The sequence below is a fragment of the Mus caroli genome, unplaced genomic scaffold (genome assembly GCF_978045245.1).
Source record: "Mus caroli unplaced genomic scaffold, Mus_caroli_1 scaffold_8, whole genome shotgun sequence".
Lineage (NCBI taxonomy): Eukaryota > Metazoa > Chordata > Mammalia > Rodentia > Muridae > Mus > Mus caroli.
Window position 1 is genome coordinate 49,336,539 of NW_028227263.1, and position 15,568 is coordinate 49,352,106.

At 41.4% G+C, this 15,568-nt stretch overlaps 1 protein-coding gene across 1 annotated transcript in view; it reads right to left on the reverse strand.

The window, feature by feature from the left end:
* Nucleotides 1-13,926, reverse strand: part of Gab2 (GRB2 associated binding protein 2) — a 226,782-nt gene extending 212,856 nt beyond the window's left edge. Inside the window, exon 1 of the mRNA XM_021168220.3 lies at nucleotides 13,783-13,926. Within this exon, the coding sequence (XP_021023879.1) occupies nucleotides 13,783-13,863 (81 nt within the window). The 5' untranslated portion in view covers nucleotides 13,864-13,926. The remainder of the gene's footprint in view (nucleotides 1-13,782) is intronic.
* Nucleotides 13,927-15,568: the final 1,642 nt, after the last annotated feature.

The following is a 15,568-nucleotide window of genomic DNA, read 5'->3' on the forward strand; positions in this document are numbered from 1 at the left end:
GGAAGTTTGTCTATAACCTTGATATAACGTATCAACATTTCTGAAAGATTTCCTAACTTGTGTCTTGGTGTACTCCATTCCTCAATTATCTCCCTACTTTTAGGTGGGCTTGAGTTAGAAAAGGGCATATGATCTAGAAGCTCTGGCTATGGGAAGAGGAAGGGACAGAGGGTTTATGATCTAGAAACCCTACAAGGGGAAGCCAGAGGGAAGTCTGACCCTTCTAACTCTGTTGGGGAATGAAGAGAACAGAGCCACAGAACAAAGACATGTGAGCACACACACACACATGCGTTTCTGGTGACTACTGTTCATTTTGTGAGAACATACAACACAGGAGCAAGTACTTGAATATAGCAGAAGGAAGAAGCCAAAGACGAGCTTAGTCTGCCACAAACTCTACACAAGCCCAAGTACAACAGGCTTGTAGCATCTAGATGTTGCTTAGAGGTGAATGGCTTAGTATAGGTCTCAGGTAGAACAAAGGATTCTCAGGATGTACAGACTCTGAAACAAATACCAACACCTCTTCCACTGTGGGTTCCTATATAGCATGCCCAAAGACAAAAAGTATTCATTATAACTCAGCAGATAACTCCAAGGCACATTCTAGATTAGACAAAAAAGTAGAAAATGCTACATATGGGTATCATACATATATCACATAGATACTTTCTTCTCCTACTTGCAAAAACATCAGCAAGCAATCTCTTTCAGAAGTCAGAATTATATACTAAGCAGTAATGTTTTGCCAGACATTGTCCTCAGCTGATAAGATCTGGACACAGATAGTAGAAACTCTTGTCCTAATCAAGGAAGATTATAGATGGAGAGAGGGAAGCAGACATACTCTGAAAGATGAGGTTTTTACTCAAAGAACACTTAATTATGAGGTTTAACTTTGAAAACCATCAAAGGAGACCATACTTAACAATAATTATCATTGTGAGAGGTTCTTTTTTTAAAGGCCACAAATTGGGGGACTACACACGGCCCAGCAGTAAGAGCATGGGCTGCTCTTCCAGAGAACCCAAGCTTTATTCCCACGTCAGGTGTACAGACACCACCTGTAACTCCAGCTCCAGGAGATCTAATGCCCTCTTCTGGCCTCTGCAAGTACCCACATATTTTGAGGGATGTGTGTGCATACACACCCATAAAAGTAGAGGTCACAAATTAGGCCAGCAAAATGATTCAAGAGGTAAAAGGCACTTGCTGCCAAGCCAGATAATGAGTCCAATTCTTGGGACCCACATGATGAAAAGAGAAATCTGACTCCTGAAAGCTGTCCCCGAAATTCACATGGACACCGTGGCAGGTGTAGGGCCTAACAACCAATATACAATAGATAAAATTTTAATAACATCTAATGAATAAGTACATACTACAAATACTTTACATTTCATCTATTAAGAAATTCAAGTCTGTGTTTCTTTTCCTCAATTAAAAGGGATTTGCGAGTCATTCAACCAATAAATGGTGGCAAAAGTAACACACAACTTCTAAGGCCAGGTCATTTAAAATGAAGTCTTGACATAAAGACACTTGCTCTTGAAGCTCCAAGCCACCATGTAGGGAAGTCTGTCTACTTTGAGTGTTTTGAGGAAGCCCAGGCTGCACGTAGAAGACATGCACAAGTGTATGAGTTAACAGACCCTGCTTATCAGCACTTCTGAGTGGCAGGTATGTGAATGAAGAAGACACTTTAAGATGATTCTATCTCCTATCTGTTAAGTCATTCCAAGCCACTTGCTTTCATAGCTTAGGCCCTTGAGGCTAGAAAACACAAATAAATTCTTGCTGTGCTATCTGAATTCTTAACCACAGAACCTATGTACAAAATAAAAAGTGTTGTTTTATGCCACTGAGTTTTGAACATGCTTTTTGTATGACCAAAGATTCATTATGAAGTAGCTAGGATAAAACTGATAAAACAAAAAGAAAAAAATTGTATTTTCTTCTTCCTATTCTGCAAAATGGAAATAATACTAACTTTAGTCAGTTATTTGAATAGCTATCACTCAAAGTAATGTATATGTGAGTCACACTGTTTTCCTTAGAACTGGCTAGAGTAGGGTAGATTTCAACAGTAGATTTTGAATAGTCCAGCATGGAAAGTAAGCTGTGTGGACTGCGCACAAGGCATCTGTCTGTTCATGGAGGAAATCTACCCTACTCTAGCTGTTTTGCAGATGTGAGGGATAGATTTGTTTTATTTATTTTTCCTACCCCTCTGCCTGGTTTCTCACTTTGGAGAAGGTGAGCAGTTTCTTTGATATTTCTTCCCCATGTCCTTCTGGACTCTAGCTGTTCTGGTGTGAGGTATGGGTATAGGGGGAAGGAGGAAGGACAAACAACTGCTGACTGCTTTACATTTTCCTGAATAGATTTCCCAATTGCCTAACAAGCCTCGATGTGTTGCTGAAGGATGAGTTTCTTCACTGTGTGGTCTTCAGAACTTAAAGAACTGTATTCAGCTCTCTCCTTCTCTGGCAAGCCATTTTCTGCTCTCCTCTAGTACCCTGAGCCCTCCTGGGTAGAAAACTGGCAAGAGCCCACTAGACTCTTCAAACTTCTATCTATACTAATGGTGGGGGTGGGGGTGGGGGTGGGGCAGGGCTAGCATTCCTGTCCCTACTTGTTCCACTTCCCTTTTGTCCTGATTGGATAATGCAGATCTGAAAGCTTCCTGCCTAAACATATTCACCAGGCATTGCCCCTCTCCTTTCCTCTTTTCTTTTCCCCACTATATCAAGGAGCCCAAAATTTCCTTGTGGGAAAAGGCTAATATTCAGGGACACATGTCATGACTGAGTTAGAAGAGCTCATACTATAACTTCTTTAAAAGACTTAGAACTATGTCAGCCCTGCTTTCTGATTGTTCTCTTTACCTTGTGGGATCTTACCTCTAGTATTTAGCTGTGCTTTCTATTTACCTTTTGTGGGGTAACTGGGGAAATCATATTCAGCATTCTCTTACATAATTGCTTTATAGGTCACTGTGATGTTGATATGGTATCAGGCATATTGTAAATACTATAAATGGTAACTTATAATTATTGCAGTGCCAAATTTATGTCGTTCTTCTGTTCTTGAACACTTAGGTATTTTACTATATATTATTATATTATATTACTTCTTTGACTTTTGGCTAAGGTCTACTTTATTTTTTTGTTCATTTACTTATTTTGCTAGCAAGTTGAATTTGGAACTTCACTCATGCTAAGCACATGCTCTACCTATGCACTGACCTATGACCCACAGACCTATTATAAATAATATTATGATCCTTTAAATTTTTTCTAGAGTTAGGATGAATTCCTATAAATAAAATTTCTAATTGCAGGGTATAGTTATTAATAAGGCATTTGATGCATTATAACAAATATATTTTTTCAGAAAAGATAGGTAGAGTTTTGGTTTCCATGATTCCTCTTTGATGCTGACATAATTTTTAAAATACTTAACAATTTCATCTAGATTTCTCTGATTGCTGCTGAACTTGAATATATTTTCATGTATTATCAACTCATATTTTAAAGGAATTGATTGTTCAAATGTTAGATACTCTGTGATATAAATAGATAATGTAGTTAAGAAATGACTTGGGTGATTGTAGACAAGAAAACTTAAAATAACCTGAAGTACATGGTTATAAAATCCCATCACTCAGATGGTCAATAGGAGGATCAGAGTTCAAAGACATCCTCATACACTCATCAAATTAAACGTTATCTGGAATACATATGACCCTATATCAAAAAGAGAAAAGAAAAAACTTGAGCAGAAACTCTCCTGCAGCTCAGTAGGAGTAAGTGAATAATGTGCCTATTAATTTAGTGGTTTTCTTTTGAAGGCTTTTCAATTGTAATTCTGTAGATTTCCCTCATGTGACATTTTGATTGCAATTCATTTGAGACCTACCTCAAATGTCTCCCACTTCTGATTTTTTTTTTTCCCTTGAAGGAGATGCCTTCCCACCAGACCTGGCATCCCTGTGTGCAGCTCGTAAGATACTACAATGTGACTGTGGCTTTAGGTGTTTGGTAGGTTTGGTAGTAAGCTTTTTACCCATTGAGCCATCTCACCAGCCCCTTCCAGTTCTTTCTTATTGAAGGAAATGTAATTAACCCTAATGTAATGTTCATTCATAACTTTAAAGAATAAAGGACTGTGCTGTGGAAACTATCCTAGCTCCAACTCTCGAAGTTGGAAGGATGCTAATTTCTTTCCATGAAATTTCCCATGTGAACTATAGTTATAGCATGCTACATATATAAAATAGTGGTTCATCAGCTTGGTGAAAGTCTTAGTCAAGTGTCACCTATATGGCATATACATTGCATATGATGGTAATTAACTGAAAACACATAAATGTCTAACTGGGGAGTCTGTACATAATATATGATATCTTCACTAAGATAAGAATCTTAAGAGTTATATATGCTTCTAGCATTTGTTTTATAATATTTAAGCAATAAAATGTTAAAAGGAGACCATACCCAATCTCATTTGATTTCAGAAGCTAAGCAGGGTTGGGCTGAGATGGGAAGTCCCCTGGGAATAGCATGTGCTATAAGCTTAAAGAAAGAAAGAAAGAAAGAAAGAAAGAAAGAAAGAAAGAAAGAAAGAAAGAAAGAGAAAGAAAGAGTAAAGGAACAGATGAAACAAAAGTGATGCCTTGATAATATATGATACCATATAAATCTTTAATCATTTCAGAATTTTCTTTTTCTATATCATAAAAATTTCTAATAATTCGAATTGGACAAATATTATGCAGAAGTAAATGCACCTATTTATAATTACAGTTTATGAGGGAGAAATATAACAAAATACTACCTTCTTGATAGTTGATTAACACGTAAAAACCAACTGTGCAATCAACATGATAACAATTATGTTAATTTCCATAGTGGGTTTCTATATAGCACTTTTCATAAACAAAAATCAAGATCCTTTAAGGAACTTGTTAATACTATATCTTGATCAAGATATGTACAAAACCTAGAAGACCTTGTCATATCATATAGCAAAGAAACCATTATACTAAAAGTATCATGAGAGAAACCAACTTGAATAGGGTGCCACAGGCTAAGGACAGTATAATCTGAGCTTCAAGAAGAACAACAAATACTATAGGTTCAAATGTGTTGATTATATTTAATCCTGTGTGCTCACAGTTATTTAAAAAAAAACACACTAAGAACCAGATTATAGTACACGCCTGTAGTTCCATTTGCTCAGGAGGGTAGGGTAGGAAGCAGCTTTTATACTAAGTTCAAGACCAGTCTCGGTAATACATATAGATACTAATTTTAAAAATATCATAACTGATCTGCTTGAAGAGTAATATAGAATCAATTCACTGTTTTTATGTGTTATGTACATGTATGTACAAGAGCTCATGGGGATCAAGGACAATATCAGATGTCATTTCTCAGGAGATGTCATTTCTCTGTGATGTATTACCTGGAATTTGGGGCACACATATTAGGCTAGGCTGCTTGGCCAGTGAGTGCCATAGATCTTCCTGTTTCTACATTTCCTGCAACAGGAATACAAGCATGTGCCACCACACCTAGCTTTGTGTGGGTTCTGGGATGGAACTCAGATCTTTAAGCTTTAATGGAAAAATATTCCATTAACTAAGATATCTCCCAAGCTCCTTACCCTCACTATCCCAACAACCTGTAAATCAGTAAAAGCCGAAAGCATAAAACTGAGAGTACAGTAGTTATAATAAATTAATGACAATGATGGGTAGCTCCTAGCCTTGCAATGTTGTCCAACAAATGGTACCATACCTATACCCTATGCTAAACAAGACATTACATTGTCTGTAAAAGTGCAAGAAGAAGCTGGGCGTGGTGGCGCACGCCTTTAATCCCAGCACTCGGGAGGCAGAGGCAGGTGGATTTCTGAGTCAGGTCAGCCTGGTCTACAAAGTGACTGCCAGGACAGCCAGGGCTACACAGAGAAACCCTGTCTCGAAAAAACAAAAAAAAAAAAAAACAAAAACAAAAACAAAAACAAAAACAAAAGTGCAAGAAGAAACTGACTGCCCAGTGTAAGGTAAAAATGTGTTTTAGAAGTAAGTCCAGCAAAAGGCCCACTTTGGGGAAACTTTAAGAGGCTCTCTAAGCTGAGTTTGAAGCTTTACTACATCTAGCAGTACCACTACTAGTAGTTTGAATGAGAAATGCTCCCCATAGCTCAGATATTTGAACACTTGAGTTCCAGTTGGTGGTGCTGTTTGTGGAGGATATGGAGCCTTTAGGAAGTGCATATGAACTTGTATCTTGAGGGACACTGGGCTTCCAGTTCACTCCCTATTTCCTGGTGAGTAGATGAAATGTGAATAGCTAGCTTCCTGCTCCAGCCATTATGGACTCAAACACTCTAGAACTATAAGCCAAAATAAACTTTCTTTCCTAAGTTGCTTTTCATTATGATATTTTATGAAAGCAACTAAAACTAATACACCACTGCCTAAAAGTTTTTTAATTTAGACCAATGTCAAATGTGGGTTCTTACATGCATTCCCATGTTCCCATCACATATATATTTCTCAAAGTCATAGTTTCAGGCATATCCCTGCAATTTAATTTCCATTCCCTGAAATTGAAAGACCTTTGAGATGTTTCTTCCAAGAATATCCAACTCCTTAGTACACAATTCTAGCTTCAGAATTATACTTAGTAGTACAATATAATTGTAGTCTGGCCCCAGAATGAAATGGATGCAAAAACACCCATGCTCAAGTTCAGATTACCTAATGAAGGGTTGAATAAGTATAAATTTGCATCATCCTGTTCTGCCACCTCCTCCAACACTAAATACTTCAATACATCTCTGTGCTTGACATAGTGCTCAGATTTCTTTTCCACATTATCCCAGTAAATTTGAAAACTCGGTGGAATAAGAAGCATCATTCAAGTTTACAAGTAGTAAAGTAGGAAGCAGAGAAGGAAGTAATCCAATCAAGGATCCAATGACCCTTGAAACACTGAGGCAGGTCTTCTGAAGATGAACCCTCTCAGCATGCACTGATAGTCACATTGAAAAACTGGTTAATCTATGAGGCCACTGTGTAAGAGGGATGCTTTTCACCAGTGAATGTCATCCTACCATCTAGGACCTTTTATAAAACATCCCTCCTCAGCTCTACATTCACCTGTCAAAGCTCTTTCTGCTTTCTTCTATGGTCTTGACCCCTCCTTTATAGATGGATTTACCATTTCTATTGTCATATTCATGGCCTGTGTCATCCTACACACTATATTTCTTTTTAGCCCATAAACTTCTGAGTCCAACTCAGGTCCTCTTCTGTCTCAAAACTCTTGTCATCTTCTATACCTAGAGCTCTTTGCCTTTATACAGTTTGTTTCCTGAATCATGTAACTCCATATAAGGGCAGTACCCTGCTTTTCATGTGCATTTCTTGTCTCCCTAGTCTGAAAATTCATTGGAGGCTGAGATAAGTACTGATTTATTTCTTCAGGAAGGGAAAGGATGTAATATATTCTCTATTTACAGTTGTCAAAATTAATTTGGATGCTGGTAGAGGCCTACCTTACACTTCTGCACATTTTGCTGTAGCACCAAGTTATCATATTCTATTTTTTTCTTGCAATATAGAGACAGACCAACCAGAGATAGAAAGCAATGCCAAAGAAGTTTCATTCATTAAAGGAACAGATGTGATTTCTAGATGTGTGTAAACTCACTACCTCTGGTTCTCAGATGTGGATGAGTTAAGCTATGGAGAATCCATTCTGTCTTTTCTCTTGAATTACAAATAAGGTGAAGTAATACTAGCAATACCCCTAACCCCTACCAAATGAAAATTCAAAAAATAGTTTTGTTATTATTTTATGTGTATAGGTGCTTTGTCTGCATGTATGTTTGTGTACCTTGTATATGCCTGGTGTGCACAGAGCCCAGAAGAGGGTATCAAATCCCTTGGAAATGGGATTACAGATGGTTGTGAGTCACCAAGTGGGTGCTGGAAATTGAACACATAAGCTATCTCTTCAGCATAAAAGAAGTTCTGTTTTTTTTTAATTATGCTAAAGTACACAGACTATAAAATCTACCATCTTGACCACTTTAGGTGTTAGGTAATAAATGAAATGCCCTGAGCTAGCATTAAGGACATTCACAGTGTTGTGTCACCATTACTATCATCCATATTCAGAACTCTTTCAGTTTATATCACTGAGCTTTGAATTCACTCTACAATAGTTTCTTACAGTCTCTATTCTCAGACCTTCCTAATGACCAATCTTTCTATCAATAGTCTAGATAAGTTATGAAAATAGTCTTGGGGAGCAGGGCGGGGGGGATATAGGGAACTTTCGGGATAGCACTTGAAATGTAAATGAAGAAAATATCTAATAAAAAAGAAAATAGTCATATAATTGTTATTTGTGAGTAGATTATTCATCATAATACCCCCGAAGTTCATATATTTTATAGCATATCCATGTGTCAATATTTTTAAGGCTATTATTCTTTTGTATGCAAAAGCCACATTTTTCTTATCTATTCATTTACTGCTGAATATGTGGACTACTGCTACATGAGGAAATATGATATAATGTTGATGACAACAAGCTCAGGAGATTCAAGGGCAACATCGACTACACAGTACATTCAAGACTATCATGGGCTGCATGAGCTCCTAATCTCTTAAATAAAATATAATAAAGCTCAGGGGACTAGAGTGATGGCTTATCAGTTAAGAGGACCTATGTTTAGTTCTACTTTTCATGGTGATTTACAATCATCTAGAACTCCAGTTCTAGGGGCTCCAATGTCCACTTATGGTATCCGCAAGCCCTAGACACATGTATGCAAAACAATTATACATGTGAAGCTCAGGAGAATGTCCTAAGTTAAAGTAATTTTTTTCCCTTTGGAGACAGTGTCTTGCTATATAGTCCTAGGCTGGCGTCAAACACTCCATATAACTCTGGCTATCCTCAAACTCCTAATGCTCCCACTGTACCATTCAAAGTGCTAAGATTATACACATGACCCACCATGCCTTGTCTAATTGGCATTTGTAGACTATTTTACTTCTTGATAGTAGAATAAACATCATTTCAAGTACCCAAAGAAATAAAGGAAGAAAATAATATTTTTGGTTATAAAATAAATCTCAACAAACATAAAATAATTTTTATTATACAGAATGTATTTTATTCCCAAATGGAGCCAACCAAAAAATTGGGAACAGAGAAATAACAAGAAAATCTTTAAATATTTAGAAACAAAGCAACATACATCTAAATAATCAAAGAAAGTCTCAAGTGAAGTTAAAAAAATACATTGAACTAAATGAAAATACAACTGATTAAAATTTTAGAACAGTCTTCAAAGGGGGTTTATAGCACTAAATGATATATTAGAGGGAAAGTCTCAAATCAGTAATTTAAGCTCCCACATTAAAACATAAACTTAGAAAAATAATATAAACCAAATGCTACTAGAAAAAAGTTATAATAAAGAACTGAAAACAAATGAGACTGTCAACAGAAAGGCAATAGATAAAAATCAGTAAAATAAATATATGGTCCTTTATAAATATCAGTAAGGTAGGCATGGTGGCACCCTTTAGTCCTGGCCCCTGATGGGTTGATCATGCTGCAGTGCCAGGCCACACATCCAAGATTATATGAATAACATAAATTAGGTTTGATGGGTTTGGGGGAGAATAGGACAGAACGTTGGGCGGGTAGGGAAAGGGCTGGATATGGGAAGAGATGGGCAAAGAGCGAATATGATCAAAATACATTGTACAAAATTCTCAAAGAACTAATTTAAAAATTACCAAAAATGGAAAGAATTGTCTTAGCAGGCAGGAGAGAATGGGAACCAAAGTACAGGTAGTAGAATTAGCTCTGACAGTGGGTCACCTTATCTACTCTAAGAAGAGGAAAAAAGGAAGAGAATCATAAACACTGAGTAAATTTGGAATATTGACTAGGATTTGTGCAGATGGCCATACCCTGATCGATTTTCTTTATGATAGAAGGTAAAGTCATCAGCAAACCGTGAAGGGATGAGTTGGTTAACTAATCCAAAGCCTGTAATACACATATTTAACAATGATAATAAAAGAACAGTTAACTGCTTCCTTCAGCAATTCATTAGACCCAATACAACTTTCTTCAAATAAACCACCAGGGGGCAGTGCTGTAACCAATCTTCTTTCCCCTCAAATCCTTAACACTATGAAATTATAATAAATTATAATGCATTGTATGTTGTAAATTTTTAATCCACAAAAGTCCTGCTTAACATTTAAATGCATGTATTTGTGTGATCTCATGCATGTATGGACTCACATACATACCTGGGAATGAGGCTGTTTCTTTTGTTAACCTCTCAGTGCAACCACATCACGCACCAAGGGTAATACTCAATATATTCCTTTTCCTTCCTACCCAATGTCTTTAGTACATACAACAAATATTTTCTAGATCAGTTGTTATTTCATATGTCTAATCAGTTATAAAATCCAATGAGAAAAAAAAATCCCTAAAAACAAAACCCAGTTGCTGGATGTGGTGGCATGGGCCTTCAAAAACAGCACTTGAGAGGCAGAATCAGGAGATCACCTCAAATTGAAGGCTAGCTTGGGCTACACAGTGATGTCCAGACCATCTGGACTGCTGAGTGAAACCCTATCACAAAACAAACCAATTTCCTGACAACATAGCTTTTCCCAAGTTGTGTTTTTCCCCTACTACCTACCTACCTTTCCCCACAAATTAGGGAGTTATGTTTTCAAAATAGCCTTTAACTATCATGCATTTAATATGCTACTTTCCCCCTTATCTCTGATACTTGATACATCCTTAAAATAAAGAAATGCTCATCTACAATACCACATGACTATTATGTATATCAGTCACAACAGCTATTTAGGGGTTATGCATGTACCAATCAGGCTGGGAAATACCTCTAAGTTTGAGTCTAATTAATTTGGGCTTCTAAGAAACCAAGGGCAGAGATCTAACCTAAAACAGTTGGCAGAGATTTATAAAGGAAAAAGTAAATATAAGGTTTGAGATTCAGAGACAGACCTTTTGCCAAGAACCCAAAAGACCTACATTCAATCCTCTGTGTGTGTGTGTGTGTGTGTGTGTGTGTGTGTAAAAGCCAACTGTTTACTCCAGAAATGTAGTGGATGTAGAAGGAGGCTGTACTGGAAGCATAAGTTATTTTGATTGGCTGTTTCAAGTAGGAGGGCTGAACTTCTTTCTACAGTGGGTGAGGCTTCCAGGCACACCAAGCTGTTACTTGAAGTGTCAGATGCCTTAGGGGCTGGAGCCAAAGGGAATGTGTGTGAGAGGGAGGCTGAGGTCACCAGAGGACCCAAGACTGCTAAGGAGTTTAAATGCGTAAAATCTGTGTTTAACACAAGCCTCCAAACTTGGCTTATTCTGAGCTAACTCTGTTCTAAAAGATACTCAAGAGCTAGGTCATAAAGAGAGTCTTCGTAAGTCTGTATCTTCATCCAGTCCTGAGTCAAAGTAGCAACAGTATCCACTTTTTTTTTTTACAAGCTATTTCAAAAACAAAGTTCCAAAGATCTCTAAAGTTCCAAAGATTTCTGTTTGTTTTCTCAAATTCAAGGATGACCTGAACTTCTAATCCTCCTTCCCCCTCCTCCTTGGAATCCTGGGATTACAACCTTGTGCCACCCAGCACTTGTTTATGATGTACTAGGATAAAACCCAGGACATCTTGTATGCTAAGCAAACGTTCTATCAACTATGCTACATTCCTTTCTAATCTGAAATCTTTATTTTTTTAAGCTGGACACTATTTCAGCAGCAGGTCATGTAGTCTGGTTTGGCCTTGAGCTCACTAAGCAGTCCAGGATGATCTTGAACGCCTGCCACTCCTGCCTCCATCTTCCAGATACTGGATGCATGCTCATGCCTGTAGGCATGAACCACCACCACCCCACACACAAAGTCGCCCCCCACAATTTTCTTAACTATTATTGTGCATATGAGAGACTGTGTGAGTGCACGAAACACCACAGTGTGAGTGTGTAGGTCAGAACTCTTCTTCCATCTTTATATGGGTTCCAGGGGATCAAATTTAAGTCAACAGGCTTGAGGGACAGTGCTTTTACCCATTAAGCCATCTTGAAGTTGTGTGCCTCCATGATGTGTGTGTGTGTGTGTGTGTGTGTGTGTTGTTTGGTATGCAAATGAGAGACAGGGTCTCAAGTAGCAAGCTAGGCTGGTTTTGAACCTCTGATCCTCCTGTCTCTCGTTTCCCAAGTGTAAGTTCTGCCAGTTCAAGCCTAGGCTACAGCAACAGGCAACAGAACAAAACAAAACAAAAGAAAAAGCTCCTAGTAATTAAAATATTTTACTCATATCAACCCCCCCAAAAATGAGCTTTCAAGCTTAAACACCCCTACTATATTACTGTATGCCAAATCTCTGTCCACTTTCAAAAGGCATGCACTAAATCCTTAGATTCCCTGCCCTTCCCCCTTCACCCCTTCCCAGCAAGCAAGTGACCTAAGTCAGAGAGAGCCTGGTTTCATTGACACACTTGCACTCCCCAACAACACTTCCTTTGAAAAACAGAATGTCACTTCCTCAGTCCAGAGGCCAGAAGTCCCTTGATTCTGATCTGGGGAGTAGAGACAGGAAACTCTGGTAAGCTTCTGTCCCCCATGGCCAGCCACTAGTGCAGCTGACAGAGGGCAGGGTCTGTTGGGAGCTCCCTTGATGCACTGCAGCTGGAAGCGACCGCTCACTTCCAGGCTGTGGGAGTTATTTCTCAGAGTCCAGCACTCCCAGGCAGCAGAACAAGGACGATTCTTGGCAAGTGAAGAGCGAGAAGATGGGAGGACCTGCACTCCTTTAACGGACTTTCCGTTTCTAAACTCCTCAGACTACCCCAATCTCGGATCCTGGCACCATTTTGTTCTCTGACCTCGCTAAACAAGAAGTGGGTGCCCCGACCCCAATTGCCAGTTTCTCACGTAGAGGGGACGGCCCGTCCCAGCAATTTCAGTACACACAGCCAGCTCGCATCACCTAGCAATTCAGAACCACATCTTCAGACCCCAGACATCAGACGACACAAAACTCTGGCCAGTTATTGAGGACCAAACTGCAGTGTCACCCCGTGGGGCGGAGGACCGCGGTGTTTGTGTGTGTGTGTGGGGGGGGGGGGATATGTGAGAGACATTCGGAATAATGGGAAAGAAGGGGGACAAACAAATGAGTCACTTAATACAAGCGCTGCACATGCCGCTGACGCTGCCCGTGATGTAGTGGCCGCAGACTGGAAGGAAGCAAGGCGGCCACCGGGGAGGGGCGGACAGAGAAAGGGACCGGGAGAGGGGCGCGGCGCCTCGCCCTTTGTGGGCCCGGGGCCGCGCGGCCCCTCAGCCTACCCTCCCGCTCGGGGCGACTCGGCCCCTTCGGCCCCGGGCGTTTTACTCTCCGGGTCGCCCGGAACAATCGCTCCAAACTTCGGCTCGGCGAGCGAGGAGTTCCCGGGCAGGCAGGCGGCAGCCGCAGCCCCGACCTGCGCCCCGCCCCTCGGCGGCGCACCTGTGACAGGTGTGAGGCGCCCCACTCGCGCCCGCCGCTCTCGCCCTCGGAGGCCGCGGGGCCCCGGCTCGCCGCGCCCGGCCTCTCTCAGCGCCCCCACCTCCGAGGCCGCGGGACAGCCCCCGGCCTCCCGGCCGCCCTCCCGCCGGGCCGCGCCCGCTCGCCCGCTCGCCTCACTCACATAGCGCCTCAACTTCTTCTCGGGAGGCGATTTCCTCAGCCAGCCGGTACACACCACGTCGTCGCCGCCGCCGCCGCTCATGTCGCCGGCTAAACTGGAGCCCGCCGCCGGCTCGCGCGGACAAGGGCGCGGGCGCGGGCTGCTGGGTCAGCCGGCTGCCGGTGCGCAGCTCGCGGGGGAGGGGAGGGGCCGGGCAGCCCCGGGGCGAGGACGAGGCAGTGAGGCGCGCGGGCCCGGCTGCCTGCGCGCGCTCGAGTCGTGTCCCCCCCCCCCCCCCGCCCTCTGGCCGCGCGCGCGCGCACACACACACACGCGCGCGCGCACACACAGCCCCACCAGGGCGCCTCAGCAGGCGGGCGCTCGCCACGCCCACAGCCCCGCGCGGTCCCCGAGGGCAGCCGGCGCAGAGGCCAGTTAGCTTGGACCCCACAGGCCCGGAGGCCGTGAGACGAGCTGTCGCCAGCCGCTGCGCCCTCAGGGTCTTGGTGGCGGTTGTTGTTGGTTTTTTTTTCCCCCTCTAAGCCTGGAGCTGCAGGCGGGGTCGTGAAGACCTCTGGGTGGTGCCGGTGCTAGGGTGAGGGAAGGCCAGAGGCTGCCCACCCTAGGTCGAACGTTGAGCCTATGCTCAACCCCTCCTCCGCAGCGTCGTGGAAGAGTAGGACAGAGATCCAAGGACTGCTCCGGTTTCCTGTCCATTCCCACAGTTTCAGGTTTCAGTAAGTCCGATTCTGGCTGAAATGAGTGTCCTGCTTCACTGTAAGTTAACTCTCACATCTCTAGGCCAGAGAAGCAGCAAACAGACCTACTGTGTGCTGGGAGCTTACTGCATTCACCTTCCACAGCGATTATCTTCACTACCTTACAAATTGGATAGGTCATAATTATACCCATTTTACAGATAGCCTGAAGTCACACAGCTGACACAATGCAGTCCTTTCTAATCCAGGTGTTTTGGGAGGAGGGGAGGGGAATCTTTTCTCCTGTTTTTTTTTTTTTTTTTTTTTTTTCCCAGAGTGACGGACTGCTGTAATGTCTGTAGATCAAAGGGTGCTGGGGGGACTAGACCTTATTGCTGAGAAACAAAGTCCAGCTGGCGCTCTCCCATAGTGCCTCTGGGAAAACTGAATCCAGTAAAAGGAAACTGTAAGTTTTGTAGAACACAATGAATTGGAAAACAAGGAGGTATAAAAGAACAAGAAATTGTGATAAAAATGTCCAGAGTTTACACTCATTGACTTTATAAGAGATCTCTCCTATATAAATGTGAATATAGAGATCTCTTTCTCACTGGCTTGTGTTGAGAGGGTTGAGATAAAGGACCAGGAAGCAAACACCCAACACCAGTGCTCCAGGGGGAAGGTGGAGGAAAAAGAAAAGCAAAACCAAAACCTTTGGTAAGAGTTCTTTTTTTAACTCACAAAGTACCTTTCCAAACAGCATTTAAAAGGCAGGTTCCCTTCTAGTTTCTCACGAAGTTGCTTAGTAACCCACTTTATCAACAGGGAGTTGTGTGGTTGATGCATGAACTGGAGAGGCAGCATCTTGCAATGCCTCAGCATAACCTTTGTTTTCTGGATATTTTAGTCTTCTCTCTGGGTGCAGCAAAGCTAGTTATTTTAGATAGTTAGACATCTTTTAGTTTAACAGATTTTGTTTGGATTGGGGAATCTTTAACCATTTCAATTATAAAAGCTGATTCCTACCTGTGCTTAGCAATTCTAGTCACCCTGAGAGATGAAGAGACCTTTGACCCATTTCACTGACCTTCAAGTATCCAGAGTAGCTC